The sequence below is a fragment of the Cupressus sempervirens genome, chromosome 8 (genome assembly GCF_028749045.1).
Source record: "Cupressus sempervirens isolate cs-2001-9-10 chromosome 8, ASM2874904v1, whole genome shotgun sequence".
Lineage (NCBI taxonomy): Eukaryota > Viridiplantae > Streptophyta > Pinopsida > Cupressales > Cupressaceae > Cupressus > Cupressus sempervirens.
The window spans coordinates 41,571,852-41,586,176 of record NC_143125.1 but is presented as its reverse complement, the minus strand read 5'-3'; the positions used below and the strand labels follow the sequence as shown (position 1 = coordinate 41,586,176).

The window sequence follows — 14,325 nt, the reverse complement described above, 5'->3', positions numbered from 1 at the left end:
AGTACATACAACCCTCAAAATGTAGAGACCCAGAAAATTTGAAGGGTGACTCGGAAGAGAGCTCAAAAAACCCAGAAATAATATGCTGTCGATTTTTGGATTGGCTTGCTCCAAAATCAAGGCATGAAAATAGAGGCACAAATAGACGACAACCCAGCTGAGATCTCAAAAAACCCACCAAGAATCTATTAAAAAAATGATCTGGTACAAATAATTAGGGTTTTGAATAAAAATGGCCCTGCTGCAAAAAACTACAAAAAATGGTGGAAATGTGTAGAAAAAATAGACGGATATGGATAGAAATGGGTTCTAGAACTGAACTAGAAGTCAGTGGATTCAACTTTTTCAAAATGGAAACCGTAGTAAGATTATAGAGAGAGTTGGAAGCAAATATGCATGTAAATAATTTCGAAAATAAAAGGCAGATAATTTCAACCAAAAATAGAGGCACAAATAGACGACAACCCAGCTGAGATCTCAAAAAACCCACCAAGAATCTATTAAAAAAATGATCTGGTACAAATAATTAGGGTTTTCAATAAAAATGGCCCTGCTGCAAAAAACTACAAAAAATGGTGGAAATGTGTAGAAAAAATAGACGGATATGGATAGAAATGGGTTCTAGAACTGAACTAGAAGTCAGTGGATTCAACTTTTTCAAAATGGAAACCGTAGTAAGATTATAGAGAGAGTTGGAAGCAAATATGCATGTAAATAATTTCGAAAATAAAAGGCAGATAATTTCAACCAAGAAATTAATTATTTTCGAAAAAATTTAGAGTATTGGCTTAATTGGAAAATATATGCTTAATATTAATAGTGATCAAGAGATCAATTTATACGAGAGATTGAACGATGTTTCCTTAAGAAACAATCATAAAGAATAGAAACATTTTATTCTAGAAGCAGAAAACTAAATATTAGAAATATTCTAATATTTATAGAAGATTACAATAGATAACCATTAGATACTAAACAAAGATAATAAAAACTATCTATTATTGTAAGACCCTTAATGGCCATCAAACAATCTATTATCATAATACCCTTAATGGCCATCCTATCAACTACAATTTGCCCCGTTAATTTGGTAAACTTTTCCAAATTGAGAGACTTAACAAAGATGTTTGTAGTGTTGTCCTTAATGCGTACATAATAAAACAACATGGTTTCATCTTCAATCAGTTGGCAAATGTAGTGACAATGAAGATCTACTTTGGAGAATTAGATGTATTAGTGAGTTTATATAGACTACAATCCTCTAGGCCATCTATAATTGTAGACTAAGTGACGTAGCGCAAGGCAGGAGAATCCCCAAAGGAGATGTCTTAGCCCCCAGCTATACAACCACACAGCGGAAACACAACACCAAGAAACAACAATGCAAGATCTGATACCAAATTACAATTCTTGAATCATAGATATATAATTGATTACATGCAATATGCCCGACTGTAAGGCCTTCCAGGTCAGGGCCAAATACAAATAGCAATTACAATATCAGTTCTGCAAGATCCCTTAAGATCCAACTCACAACACTAATCCTAGCTAGTCCAGATCTGTAACATAACAACAATCTGGAAGAAATCACCAAGGGAATCTAAACTTGTGCTCACAAGCCCACCAAGCAATCTCCTTGTTTTCCAGCCGCGACCCTAGCTCTTCTCCAAGATCCAAGTGTAAATTGCCTCACATTCTGTGCTTTGTCTACACACTCACAACTTCATCACAATCCTGCTGTAAATTGCCTCACATTCAGCGCTTTGTCCACGGACTCAGGAAAACTCGCCCTTTAGTTGCTCCCCACATTCATTCCTCCTCCTCTGAATTAATAAAAGACTCCACAAGACCCCCAACTAAGCCACAAGTTGGCCCAGAACACAAATTAAATACAAAATACATAAATTAAATGCCACAAGTTGGCTTGCAACAACAATTAAATGTCTAGAATTTGATATCCGAGTAAAATCGCGATATCTCCTAGCTCTGATTGAATTAGAACTCATGCTTCGAACTGTAGGTACAAATCTAGGTCCTCTACAACCTCTTAAATGCGCAAAAGCTGATTCCCCAAGGAAAAGTGCGCATCTATCCTGAAAGTCACACACAGTAGATTGTCGTGCGAAACTGCCAGAAATCGGTACTTCGGGAGAATTGCCATATCTCCCAACCTATAATGAATTAGAACTTGCGCCCTTAACCAGAGATAGTACTCTAGGCTCTCTTCAATCTCTGAAGTGTACAACCTCATTCATTAAGGATAATTAGTTATACAGCCTGCAATAGGCACCCAAAAACCGAAAAAACACAACTTCAGCAGCAAGGTTCAAACAGCTCAAAGTTCAACTTAATCCATCCAATCTCTATGCAATCATGAGGAAACGTTCCCCAATGTGTCTCCAACACATCCCTAACCATGAAAAGCATAATCCCACCAAAATCCAAACTCGATGCTCCTGCATCAAACTCCCCAGGTAAATAGAAAAGTATGTCCCATACTTTGATGCCCAAAGAAAGATCTGGAACCAACTTCATCTTTACCAAAGGCTTCCACTTCATCAAAGTCAATAGAACAAATCTGAAAATCCACCATCTGCACTTCATCCATTGAAACATCAAAATCAAATACATATCAGCAACGTAATCAGCATGCTCAGACCCAAGAACAAACTAAACACAAGGCTTCATTAGCAAACCCTCATCAGCACCTAGTGAATCCACACTAGCAACAAACTCCGTATCAACAGCAACATGTAGATTCAAATCCCCAATAAGAAGAACATGTAAGTCCTCAACCATTTCAACCACATATAGATCTGCAGTATCATGTAGATCCAAAACCAAATCAGCAATCTCAACAATCTCATTGCTCACAACAAGATGCTCTACAACACACAACTCATCACCAACAGCAATTGGATCATCCATGACCAAGTACTCTACATTTTCCATGTCGGATTCAGCCAACTGATCATGAAAACCAACCTCTGTCCCAGCATCAACAAGGTTAGGAATATCTTCAGCAACAACCTTGAGCTGCTTTGCAAGTTCTGTATTAGACTTCACAAACTGATCAGCAAAACCAACCTCTTCCACCTCGACCTTGCTATGCCATCTTCTCTCACGAATAGGTCTCTTAACTGGCCAAACAACTCTCTTCTGGATTAGTAGATTCCAGCTCCACAAACATCTACGAAATGCCTTCCTCATCTTGTCCTTATCTCATTCAACCAAACTAGCTTCAAACCGAGTAGACAACTTAGAAAAATTCCTCACCACCATATCATGGAGATTTGCAATCATCTCAAGGTCCAATCCTCTCGAAGCCATCTCCCAAGATCTTCATAAACCCTCTGCAACAAATCCTTTCCACACTCCTTGTGACAATCTTGAATTGTTTGCAAGTCAGATCACAACTTGCCACCTCGCATGAACAATCAGGAAACACATCACAAGTCTAGGACCATGGATCTGCAATCCACAACTCTCTATGATCATGCCTCAATAAGATCAGTCTTCCATCTTCGCATCCATTGATCTATTTGCAAGCCCTCTGCAATTGCAAGTCAGAACCATGATCTACTACCTCGCAACCAAGAGATCTAGGACTCTAGAAAGAAAATCCACCAACAAATCAAGATCAACTCAGATCTACTTCTCTAACCCAAGTCTTGGTGCAAATTGCCTCAGCTTCGACGATCTATCAACGCACTCAGGAACAACCTTCGCTCTAATACCACCTGATGCAGCACAAGGAAGGAGAATCCCCAAAGGAGATGTCCAAGCCCCCAGCTATACAACCACACAGCAGAAACACAACACCAAGAAACAACAATGCAAGATCTGATACCAAATTACAATTCTTGATTCATAGATATATAACTGATTACATGCAATATACCCGACTGTAAGGCCTTCCGGGTTAGGGCCAAATACAAACAACAATTACAATATTAGTTCTGTAAGATCCCTTAAGATCCAACTCACAAGGCTAATCCTAGCTAGTCTAGATCTGTAACATAACAACAATTTGGAAGAAACCACCAAGGGAGTCTAAACTTGTGCTCGCAAGCCCACCAAGCAATCTGCTTGTTTTCCAGCCGCAATCCTAGCTTTTCTCCAAGATTCAAGTGTAAATTACCTTGTATTCAATGCTTTGTCCACACACACACAACTTCATCACAATCCTGCTATAAACTGCCTCACACATTCGGCACTCTGTCCACAGACTTAGGAAAACTCGCCCTTCAGCTGCTCCCCACATTCACTCCTCTGAATGAATGAATAAAAAGATTCCACAAGACCCTCTACTTATACCCAACTAAGCCACAAGTCAGCCAAGAATACAAATTAAATACAAATACATAAAATAAATGCCACAAGCCGGCTTGCAACAACAATTAAATGTCTAGAAATCAATATTTGAGTAAAATCGCAATATCTCCTAGCTCTGATTGAATTAGAATTCATGCTTCGAACCGTAGGTAGAAATCTAGGTCCTCTACAACCCCTTAAATGTGCAAAGGCTGATTCCCCAAGGAAAAATGCGCATCCATCCTGAAAGTCACATACAGTAGACTATCGTGCAAAAAAGCCAGAAATCAATACTCCGGGAGAATTGCCATATCTTCCAACCTATAATGAATTAGAACTTGTGCCCTTAACCAGAGATAGTACTCTAGGCCCTCTTCAATCCTTGAAGTGCGCAACCTCTCATTCATTAAGGATAATTAGTTATACAGCCTACAACAGGCACCCAGGAACCAAAAAAAACATAGTTTTAGCAGCAAGGTTCAAACTGCTCAAACTTCAACTTAATCCATCCAATCTCTATGCAATCACGAGGAAAGGTTCCCCAATGTGTCTCAACACATTCCTAACGATGAAAAGCATAATCCCACCAAAATCCAAACTTGATGCTCCTGCATCACTAAGATTGCTTGTCAACAATTGTACACTAGTGCGAATTGAAAACATCCAGCCGAGGAGAATCAAGCATTCTTTGACTGGCTGATAGTAGATTGAGCTTCATGCCTAGAACAAAGTACATAATGAAAAATGTCAAATCCCTCCCACAAAGTGAAATATGTGCATTTTTTTTTAATGACAACTGGATACTCTTCTCCAGAAACAACTAAATTAGAGAAAAATGTGAACTTGGTGAACCAATCCTATCGATGTGTGAAATGTTGAGAGGTACTAGAGTCAATCTACTAGGTTGAGGACGTGCCTTAATTTGATGGTCATGTGGCCATGAATGAATAGGAGGTAGGCTCCTTTTGATTAGAATGAGTAGCAACGTGAGCCTTCTGTTGAGACCCTCATGTTGAAGATTGCACGATTGCCAATCGTTTCCTACAATCTATCTTTGGGTGACCATACTAGTGACAATAATGTTACAAGATTCAAGAATTGGCAGATTAACGGATTTTCTGATGATTGATTGATTAACAGAGGAACAAATGTGCTACTTATAAAGAATTACAAGGACGTTGTTTCTAAAAGAAACAACATAGACTGAAGACGAAATTAGAAACAAAACTAGAGACAGGATAGGAAACATTCCTATCTGGACTGAAGACAAAAGAGACAGGATAGGAAACATTCCTATCTAGACTGAAAGACGGACTACAGACAAGTAGTTGACTATTATAGAAAGTATAAGATATTATCTTAATACCCTCCCTTAATGGTCAACGTACGGATGTCAGAACATTCTGTGATAACTGAGACCCTCCCTGGATCTACAGAATGCTGAAACCAAGAAGCTTTGCCAAAAGAGTGCTATGACTCAAAATATGTTGCAATTACAAAACTTCGTTTTTGTGGAAAAAACAGTGAACCCAGAATCTCACGCAACCTTGCGTATTATAGACAACTTGAAATGATTTTTGAGGAGAAAATCAACAAACCCATAAAAAACAAAAACAGATTCAGAAGGCGAAAATGCAACTTCGCCTTGATCAGGAAGCTCGACAACTTGTGCTGTTGGCTAGGAAGCATTTTGCCTTGCTTGGGCAGCCAAACGTTTCTGGCACTCGAACTTCATATCGCCGAACTTGTGACAATAATTACACTGCACATTTTGCTTCGTAGAACCATCCAGAGGTTGAGAAGAAGGTTGATGCTGGGAAGGCTGAGAAGACTGATGGTTGCTGATGGTCGGTTGAAAGGATTTTGCAGCAAATGCCTGCTTTGAGGAGGCTATAGAAGCACTATTGCCAAACTGTTGTTTCCAATGATCTTGCTGCAGAAGTTTGGTGCATAATTCTGGAAACTTCAGATCAACATTAGTTGACGTAATGTTGAGTGTTTCTATGAAGTGCTCATAGGACGATGGTAGACTTTTTAGAGTGATGACTACCATATCCTCCTCCTCCATTTTCCGACCAATAGCTTCGAGCTGATCATGAATGTCCTTAATCTTTGTTAGATGCTCTTGTAAGGACATACGTTCATCCATCATAATGGAGAACAACTGATTCTTCAGAAACAATGCCCGACTTTTGTCAGATGTTTCATGCAGCTCCTTTAGATATTTCCAGATTTCTGCAGCTGACTTGCCTAAAGGAATCTGCGGTAGCTGATCATTGAGAACAGAGAGCTTAAGAAGCATAACAGCCTCTCGATTGCTATCATCAAACTTGTCCTGTTCTGCTTGGTCGGAGGTCGGACGAGTCTTTGTGCCTAGAACAAGCTCATCCAAATGACGATATTCGAAGATTGTCAACATGTGTTGCTTCCAGTGATTATAGTTGTGGCCATTGAATCGTAGACTGCCCTCCAACATCAGATTAGTCAAAGATGCCATTTGCACAAAGTTTGGGGCAATGCTGAGGCTGACCCAAAAAAAGACAAGTGCCTAGAAGAGTAGACAGAAAATCCAGAATGAATCTGCAGTCGCAATGTAAATTCGTCGACTCAAAAATCGAGGCACGGAAAATGAGGTACCCAAAAAATTCTGACAAAGACCTAGATTTCTTGATAAAAATGGCGGATTTTTTCCAGGGAGAGTGCAAACGATGAAGAATGCAGACAAAATGAACTAATCCTTGACCCTACAATCACGATTTTGCTGTCAAAAGAGCTTGAAAATATATGGACGCAAGTTGCTTCAAATGCGTGTGATTTGGATGCGATTTGTAGAAAAAAATGGCAAATACAAGCAGATTTTGGAACAAGCGGATTTGAGATAGGCAGATCCTTATCTAGGCAGATTTGAGACAACAGATTTGTACTAAATGATCACCTGAACCAGGATATATAAAAAAAACGAATTGAACACGTTTTCGGTAGATGATCAAATCCCTGCATTTTTATTCAGACCCGTGCGGTAGACCTGTGCGTTTTTATCGTAACCTATTATTCCAACAAGCTATGATTTTTGCAAAAGAACAAGTCGCGATTTCTATAGAAGAAAACCCACGATTTCAAAGGAAAAAAATATGCTATGGGTTGCAGAGAAGAATCACGGATTGCAGGTAAAAAAACTTTCAGACAAAAAACCTCAAACAAAAACTCTAGTGGAAATCTCAGGGTTTTTAGAAAGCAAGGATCATGAAATAATTTCGAAAACTAGGCTCTGATACCATGTTACAAGATTCAAGAATTGGTAGATTAATGGATTTCCGGATGATTGATTGATTAACAAAGGAACAAATGTGTTCCTTATAAAGAATTACAAGGACGTTGTTTCTAAAAGAAACAACGTAGACTGAAGACGGAATTAGAAACAAAACTAGAGACAGGATAGGAAACATTCCTATCTGGACTGAAGACAAAAGAGACAAGATAGGAAACATTCCTATCTAGACTGAAAGACGGACTACAGACAAGTAGTTGACTATTATAGAAAGTATAAGATATTATCTTAATAAGTAATTGCACTAAACACTCCTCTTCTTAGAATAAGTTGGAGGTTTACCTGACCCTTTCTATGGGGTGGACCAAGGTGTACCATTATTCTTGTTGAAGGCTTTAGCTGTGAAGGCCGCCCGTTGCAAAGTGGAGGAACTGGCATGACTTTAAAACTATTTCTTCCATCTATCTTGCTACAAAAGCTTGTTGTAGAGATTAGCGAATGTTAGGGCAACACTAGTAGAAGTGATATTGATCATCTTTATGAAGTGCTTGTAGGATCGGGGCAATCTTTTCAATGTGATCACTACCATATCTACTTCCTCCATCTTGCAGCCAGTAACCTTTAACTAGTGATGTAGAATCTTGATTTTTAGCAAATGTCCCTAGAGAGTTGTCTTCTCATCGATCTTGATGGAAAACAACAAATTCTTTAGAAAGAAAGTATGGCTCTTGTCAGATGTTTCTTAAAGATCTTTCAAGATGTCTCATTTTTTTTAGCTACTTTATCGAAAGACACCTGATTACCTATAACAGAAAGTTTAAGCAGCATAACAACATCTCGATTACTTTCATCCCATTTATTTTGATCTATCCGAACTTTAGTAGGATGTGCCTCCATACCCATAGCAATCTTATCAAGACAACAATATTCAAATATCATAAAAGAAGATATTTTGTAATATTTTTTTTTGAGCATTATATTGAATTATCTAGGGTTTTCTAAAAGAGTATAAATATTAAATATCAATATACTTTTAGGGCACCAACACATTCTTCATAATTTTTTACATATACAATGCCTCTTCAGTTATTAACAAGTCAAAAAAATAATTACTTATTTTAAATGGTTACACATTTCATTGACAAGACATCAATAAATGATTTGGCATTGTACATAATGTTCAAGTTGGTGTTATACTACAACACAAATAGAATCTGGTGATGTGATTAGTTGTACAAAACATAATCATGCTCCAAAGCTTGAGATGATCAATGCTTAACACAAATAGAATGAAATAAAAGACATAGTTTGCTCAACTCAAGATCATACAAGAAATATCATTTCTTCTTTATGTTCTAATATTTCATTACCTGTAGCAGGAGCAATACCATCAACCAATGCATTATCCAAAATGATTCAAAGAAAAAGATTAAGATTTAAAGCGTTGCCACCAAATTCTCAGGCATTGACAGATCTTATCCTACCAGTTGAATATACAATTACCAATAGAGGGGAAAAGTTTCTTTTTTGTGTCAGTAATTATTTGAATTGTTTTTTTAATATAAACCACCACACAAAATTTGTAATTACTGAAAGAATCTGAAAATTGGTTTAGTGATGGTAAATTTAAAATAGTGCCACACATTTTTCAACAGTTGCACACTATTCATGGCTTGAAAAATGATGCAATATCTCCAATCATTTATATTCTTATGACCAACAAAACAAGAACCACTTATATGTGAAAACTTGTAGAATTAAAACAACTTCAACCTAATCTAAACCAAAAAAGTTTATGATTTTGGATTAGGTTTCATGGGAGCTATTTTTCAAAATTTTCCAAATGTCACTATTTGAGGATGTTTTTACCATCTCTCAATGCATGTGCAGGAAAGTTCAAGTAGAAGATCTACAACACATTAGAGTGTTGATGAAGCGTGTGCATTTGAGATGAAGATACTTGTTGCATTAGCTTTTGTGCCTCATATGGACATAATTGATGCATTTGGAATACTTCTACAATCTCCCTATTATACAAAACATGAGGATAATCTACAACCCATTATTGGTTATCTTGAAGACACGTGGATTGGCAGACCAACTAGAAGAGGCCACCGATGATCATGCAAGTTTCCAATTACAATGTGGAGTTCTATTTGGCTATTCAAGATGATCTTCCAAAAACCAATAATACTATTGAGGCATTGGCATAGAGGATTTGGGGAATTGCTTCAAGCATCGCACAACTCAGTTTGGAAAATCATCAAAACATTAAAAAAAGATCAGGGGTTTTTTTGAGAATAAAATAGAGAAATATATGGTTGGAGACATTGTGCAACCAAGAAGGAAAAAATGTCATGAATTCAAAGAAAGACTAAAAGGACTAGTTGGTGGTTATGAATAGCATAACATTTTAGACTATATAAGGGAGTTACTCATAATTCGTCACTATAATTGAACATTTGAATAATAAACAATGAAACTCAGGGACTCGCAACAAACCCACCCGCCCACCCAAAAACCCTGAAGTGCTTGTCCTCGAGACATCCCTGCACCGATACTTATAGTGCCCAACTATCCCCACCTCCAACATTCTGCAACCACGCCGCCACCAAGAAGGATACTAGAATCTCTATTTGAATTTTGATTTTTTAATGTTACTATTGGATATGTACTATGTTGAATGTTCAATGGTTCTAGTTTGTGTTGCAATTTCGTTATGTTCAAGTATTTCAATTTGGTATGTTGTACTGAAATATCATTTCATAACTAATATTTCAAGTTTCATATGTATAGTACACAACACTTCCCCATCCCCCGCCCTCTGACAACTGTCCCCCCACCATCCCGAAATTGAGGCCCCTTGTCCCCTCGTTCCAAAAACTCATCTTGATGTACTACATCCTAATGTACCCCAGTGTTGATGTTACACAGATAATAAAGATTTTTAGCAACATATATAATTTATAAATTTTGTTTACCGTTATATTCTTACGGGGGTATTATGTCCATGGGTTATTTTGACCACGAGTTATTTTGACTTGGATTATTATGACCCTAGGTTAGTTTGCCCTTGGGTTATTATGGTTAGGTTATTTTGTCTAAAGTTCTTTTGGCTGGGTTATTATGTCCAACCATTTTAAGGCTATTTTAGGGCTATATAATGGATATATGATCTAAAAAAATGACCTAAATAGCATCCATGGTGCTTCACAATCCATTCATTTATCTTAAGTCTAACTGCATGATCCAAATTCTAATGTCCGAATTTATTTTGTCATATCTAGTTTTACTAGCTTGATCTAAAATGACCATGGGTTATTCTGCCTATGGGCTAATTTGACCATGGGTTATTTTGTCCATGGGTTATTATGACACTGTTATTTTGTCCTCAGGTTATTATAGCGGGGTTATTGTGTACAGGGTTATTATGTCCGGATACTGTGTTGATCTAGCTATCCTAAGTAAAATTAGTTAGAGTAATTTATATTCACTCCAATAGTATTAGGAGTATGAGATAAATCTAAATGATAGCTAAAAAATGAAAGCATCAGCAATGGATGACAGCATTGGTAACTCTTTTTGTGACTGTTTGAGATGGCCACTCTATTAATTGAAACTAACTAGAGAAGAATATAGAGTACATGGAATTTTACATTTCAACAGATTAATAAGAAGAGTTTTTGGATTATTTTATCCATGTTTTGGTTATGGCAAGATATGTCTTGCCATAATCTTGAGTTCTTAATTACAGAAGTATTGGCTCATCCAACTCACCCTTAGGCCATCCAGACATTTGCGGTAGCAACCACTAACTCTAGTCATACAGTTTGTACTTGGGTTATATAACAGTGTGTTTGGGAACAGCCATAAACACACGAGAGTAACAGTTAATAGTGTTTTAGGGATGCTATATTTTTTTTTATAATTGCTAATAATCATTTGCACTCAAATGGGGAATTCTATGGTGACTGAGTATTGTCTTTCAAGAATTTGGTACAGTAAGATGCTTTTTTTTGTTGTATAGATAATATTACTCAAGTTTGAGGTCATATCTATTTCACTTTCTGACTATTATTTTTATTGATTTGTGTAGGTCAGGGATTATATACATGTCATGGACCTGTCAGATGGCCATATTGCTGCGCTCCGCAAGCTATTCAAGACTAAAGATATAGGTATAATTTCCCTTGATTTTTTAGTCAACAATATTGGCTGGCATTTTTCCTGGTTTATGGTTTGGTAAATGGTTATTTCAAGTTTCCATACACCATGTACACTAACTTCTGCAAGATGATGATTGATAAGAAAAAGATGCATGGAGTTACGAGGATAAAGTTCCCCAGGATGAAAAAAACTTTCATCAATGTTTGATGATTTGGTGGTGCTTCTGATAGTTTATTTTGTTATATCTAGATGCCTCCGATAATTGTATATATTTTTTGATGCAATTTTTTGAACTATATATATGTTCTTGTGTCTTGAATATTCAAGTTTTCTCTTAAAGTGATGTGTATAATAAAATGATAGGAGGGGAAGACAGGTTATCTATTTTTGGAAGAATTGTAAGATGAGAACTTTTGATTTTTGTCACTGTATAATCTGTTTGTCACACTTGAAATCACCCTCTAAATTCTTTACATTATGTCGTTTATAAGTAGTGACATGTTACCAAATAAAATAATACTAAGCTAGACTGGTGGTTTTCAAGCTTTGTTTTCCGTAGGTCACCAGGTCCAACAAAGATGCCCTCTTTTGTAATATTGCATATAATTGTAGTTGTTTAGTTGATAATTGAATGCAAAATTGCAATGAAATATCTACCTATACCTTCGCTTGGTAGGATGTGTTCGTATTAGTAATAAGTATTGGTATAAACTTATAACCAACAACTCCATTACCAAGTGCAAGTGAAAAGTAAAGAATTACAAGTATTATAATTATGTGGAGTTCACACCATTTTAAACTGTATTTTGAGAGCTTTCAGACAAAAATAACAAGTTTATTTTGTAGTTGATTAACAATATTTACCTAGCACAGCACATAGTGTAGTTACTATCAATGATTAATAATAATTACTTGTGCAAAATACACATTGATAGAACCTGCATTTTTTTTGCCTGCAAAAATGCTGCTGCCCAGCAGAAATAGGACACACCCTTTCTCTTTCAGTTGTGTTTTAGTTTAGGTTGGTATTTAAGGCTATACTCTAGGCTTATAAATATAAACTCAAGCATGAGGCTATGTTGAAAAAAGCTCTTGAGTTTATTCCAAAATTATACCAACCATTTTCAAGGAATTTGGAAAAATCATGTTTACTGAAAAAGCCATGTTGAAATTGGTAGAAAAAATTGTTCAAAGAGATGAGTTATCATACTTTTATTTTTAATGTGTCTAATGTTCTACCAACAAACAATTATGGTGCTCTTTTTTCATTTCACGACAATGGGTGTTAAGGTAATAACATTCATCATCTATGAAGGTTGTGAAGTCTATAATTTGGGAACTGGACAAGGCACTTCTGTTCTTGAAATGGTGGCTGCATTTGAGAAGGCATCGGGAAAGGTTCGAGGACTGAGTTATTAATCATTCTATATCTGACATAAATAGATTTGTTTTTAGAACTAATCATGAATAAATCTGTTTTTTTATTTTTAGAAAATTCCTCTGAAGCTTGCTGATCGTCGGCCTGGCGATGCTGAAACTGTGTATGCATCTACGGATAAGGCTGAGCAGGAATTAAACTGGAAGTATGTATCTGACTTTTTTGTTTATTCTTAGATTTTACAGCTTGGGCTAAAATTTTCAGCTTGCTTTACACGTATATGAAGCGAACTTTGAGATCGTTTGTATTGCAGAGCACAGTATGGAATAGAGGAGATGTGTCGTGACCAGTGGAATTGGGCAAGGAAAAACCCTTGGGGCTATGGATCACCTGAGACCGATTAAATTTAAATGCTGATCAAAGGGTGTTGGCAGCAGCTAATGGGATTTGATTATACTTGTATAAAACTAATTCCCATTGTATCATGGTATGATCTGGCCATATTTTCCCTAAGACCATTTTTATCAACTAACAACAAAGTATCGGTTGTAATTTGGGATGGTGGAACTATTTATAATTTCAGCATGGAATTATGTAAACATCACTAGCGGCTGCTGGAAAAAGCAGCTCACAGGTTCTCTGAAGTGAATAACTGCAGTAAATGGCTATAAAATCAGGGTGGTTTATGGTTATAGATGCAAATTGCTGCATCAACTGTGATATATGGTCAATAAATCGGGAAGCGTGTAAGGAAGATTAGCTAGCCATGATAGTGAAAATAAGTGATGACAATTTGTGTCATCGACTTTGATACTCATTGGAATGACACATTTGTTGTTTAAAATATGACCTTATCAATCTTTTGGATGACAGACAGGTGTGCATGTCACAGTGCATTAACGTGGTCTAACAAATAAAATCATAATTGAAGTATTAGTACAGCTCTTAAATTATGTTTTAACTCATTGTGTTTCTCTTTTGCTTGGAGACAATTCTGTATTAGTACTAGAAAAATATGTTTTGAATGTATGGTTTTGTAACAATGTATAATAAAATTAAGTTGAATAATGTATGATCAGACAGAATCTTATTTACCAAATCACGAGAAGTTGCAAAGGATCATGCCTTTGAATGGTTTTTGCGGACGGTATAAGTACAGAACAAATAGGAAGGAGATTTATTTACCATTAATATTGCA

General features: G+C 36.5%; 1 protein-coding gene across 1 annotated transcript in view; it reads left to right on the top strand.

Moving 5' to 3' along the window:
* The window catches only part of LOC149541479 (UDP-glucose 4-epimerase GEPI48-like), a 56,359-nt gene extending 42,282 nt beyond the window's left edge, over positions 1–14,077 (top strand). Inside the window, exons 6-9 of the mRNA XM_089796735.1 lie at positions 11,679–11,760; positions 13,065–13,147; positions 13,241–13,332; positions 13,441–14,077. Of these exons, the coding sequence (XP_089652861.1) occupies positions 11,679–11,760; positions 13,065–13,147; positions 13,241–13,332; positions 13,441–13,531 (348 nt within the window). The 3' untranslated portion in view covers positions 13,532–14,077. The remainder of the gene's footprint in view (positions 1–11,678; positions 11,761–13,064; positions 13,148–13,240; positions 13,333–13,440) is intronic.
* The last annotated feature ends 248 nt before the right edge of the window (positions 14,078–14,325 follow it).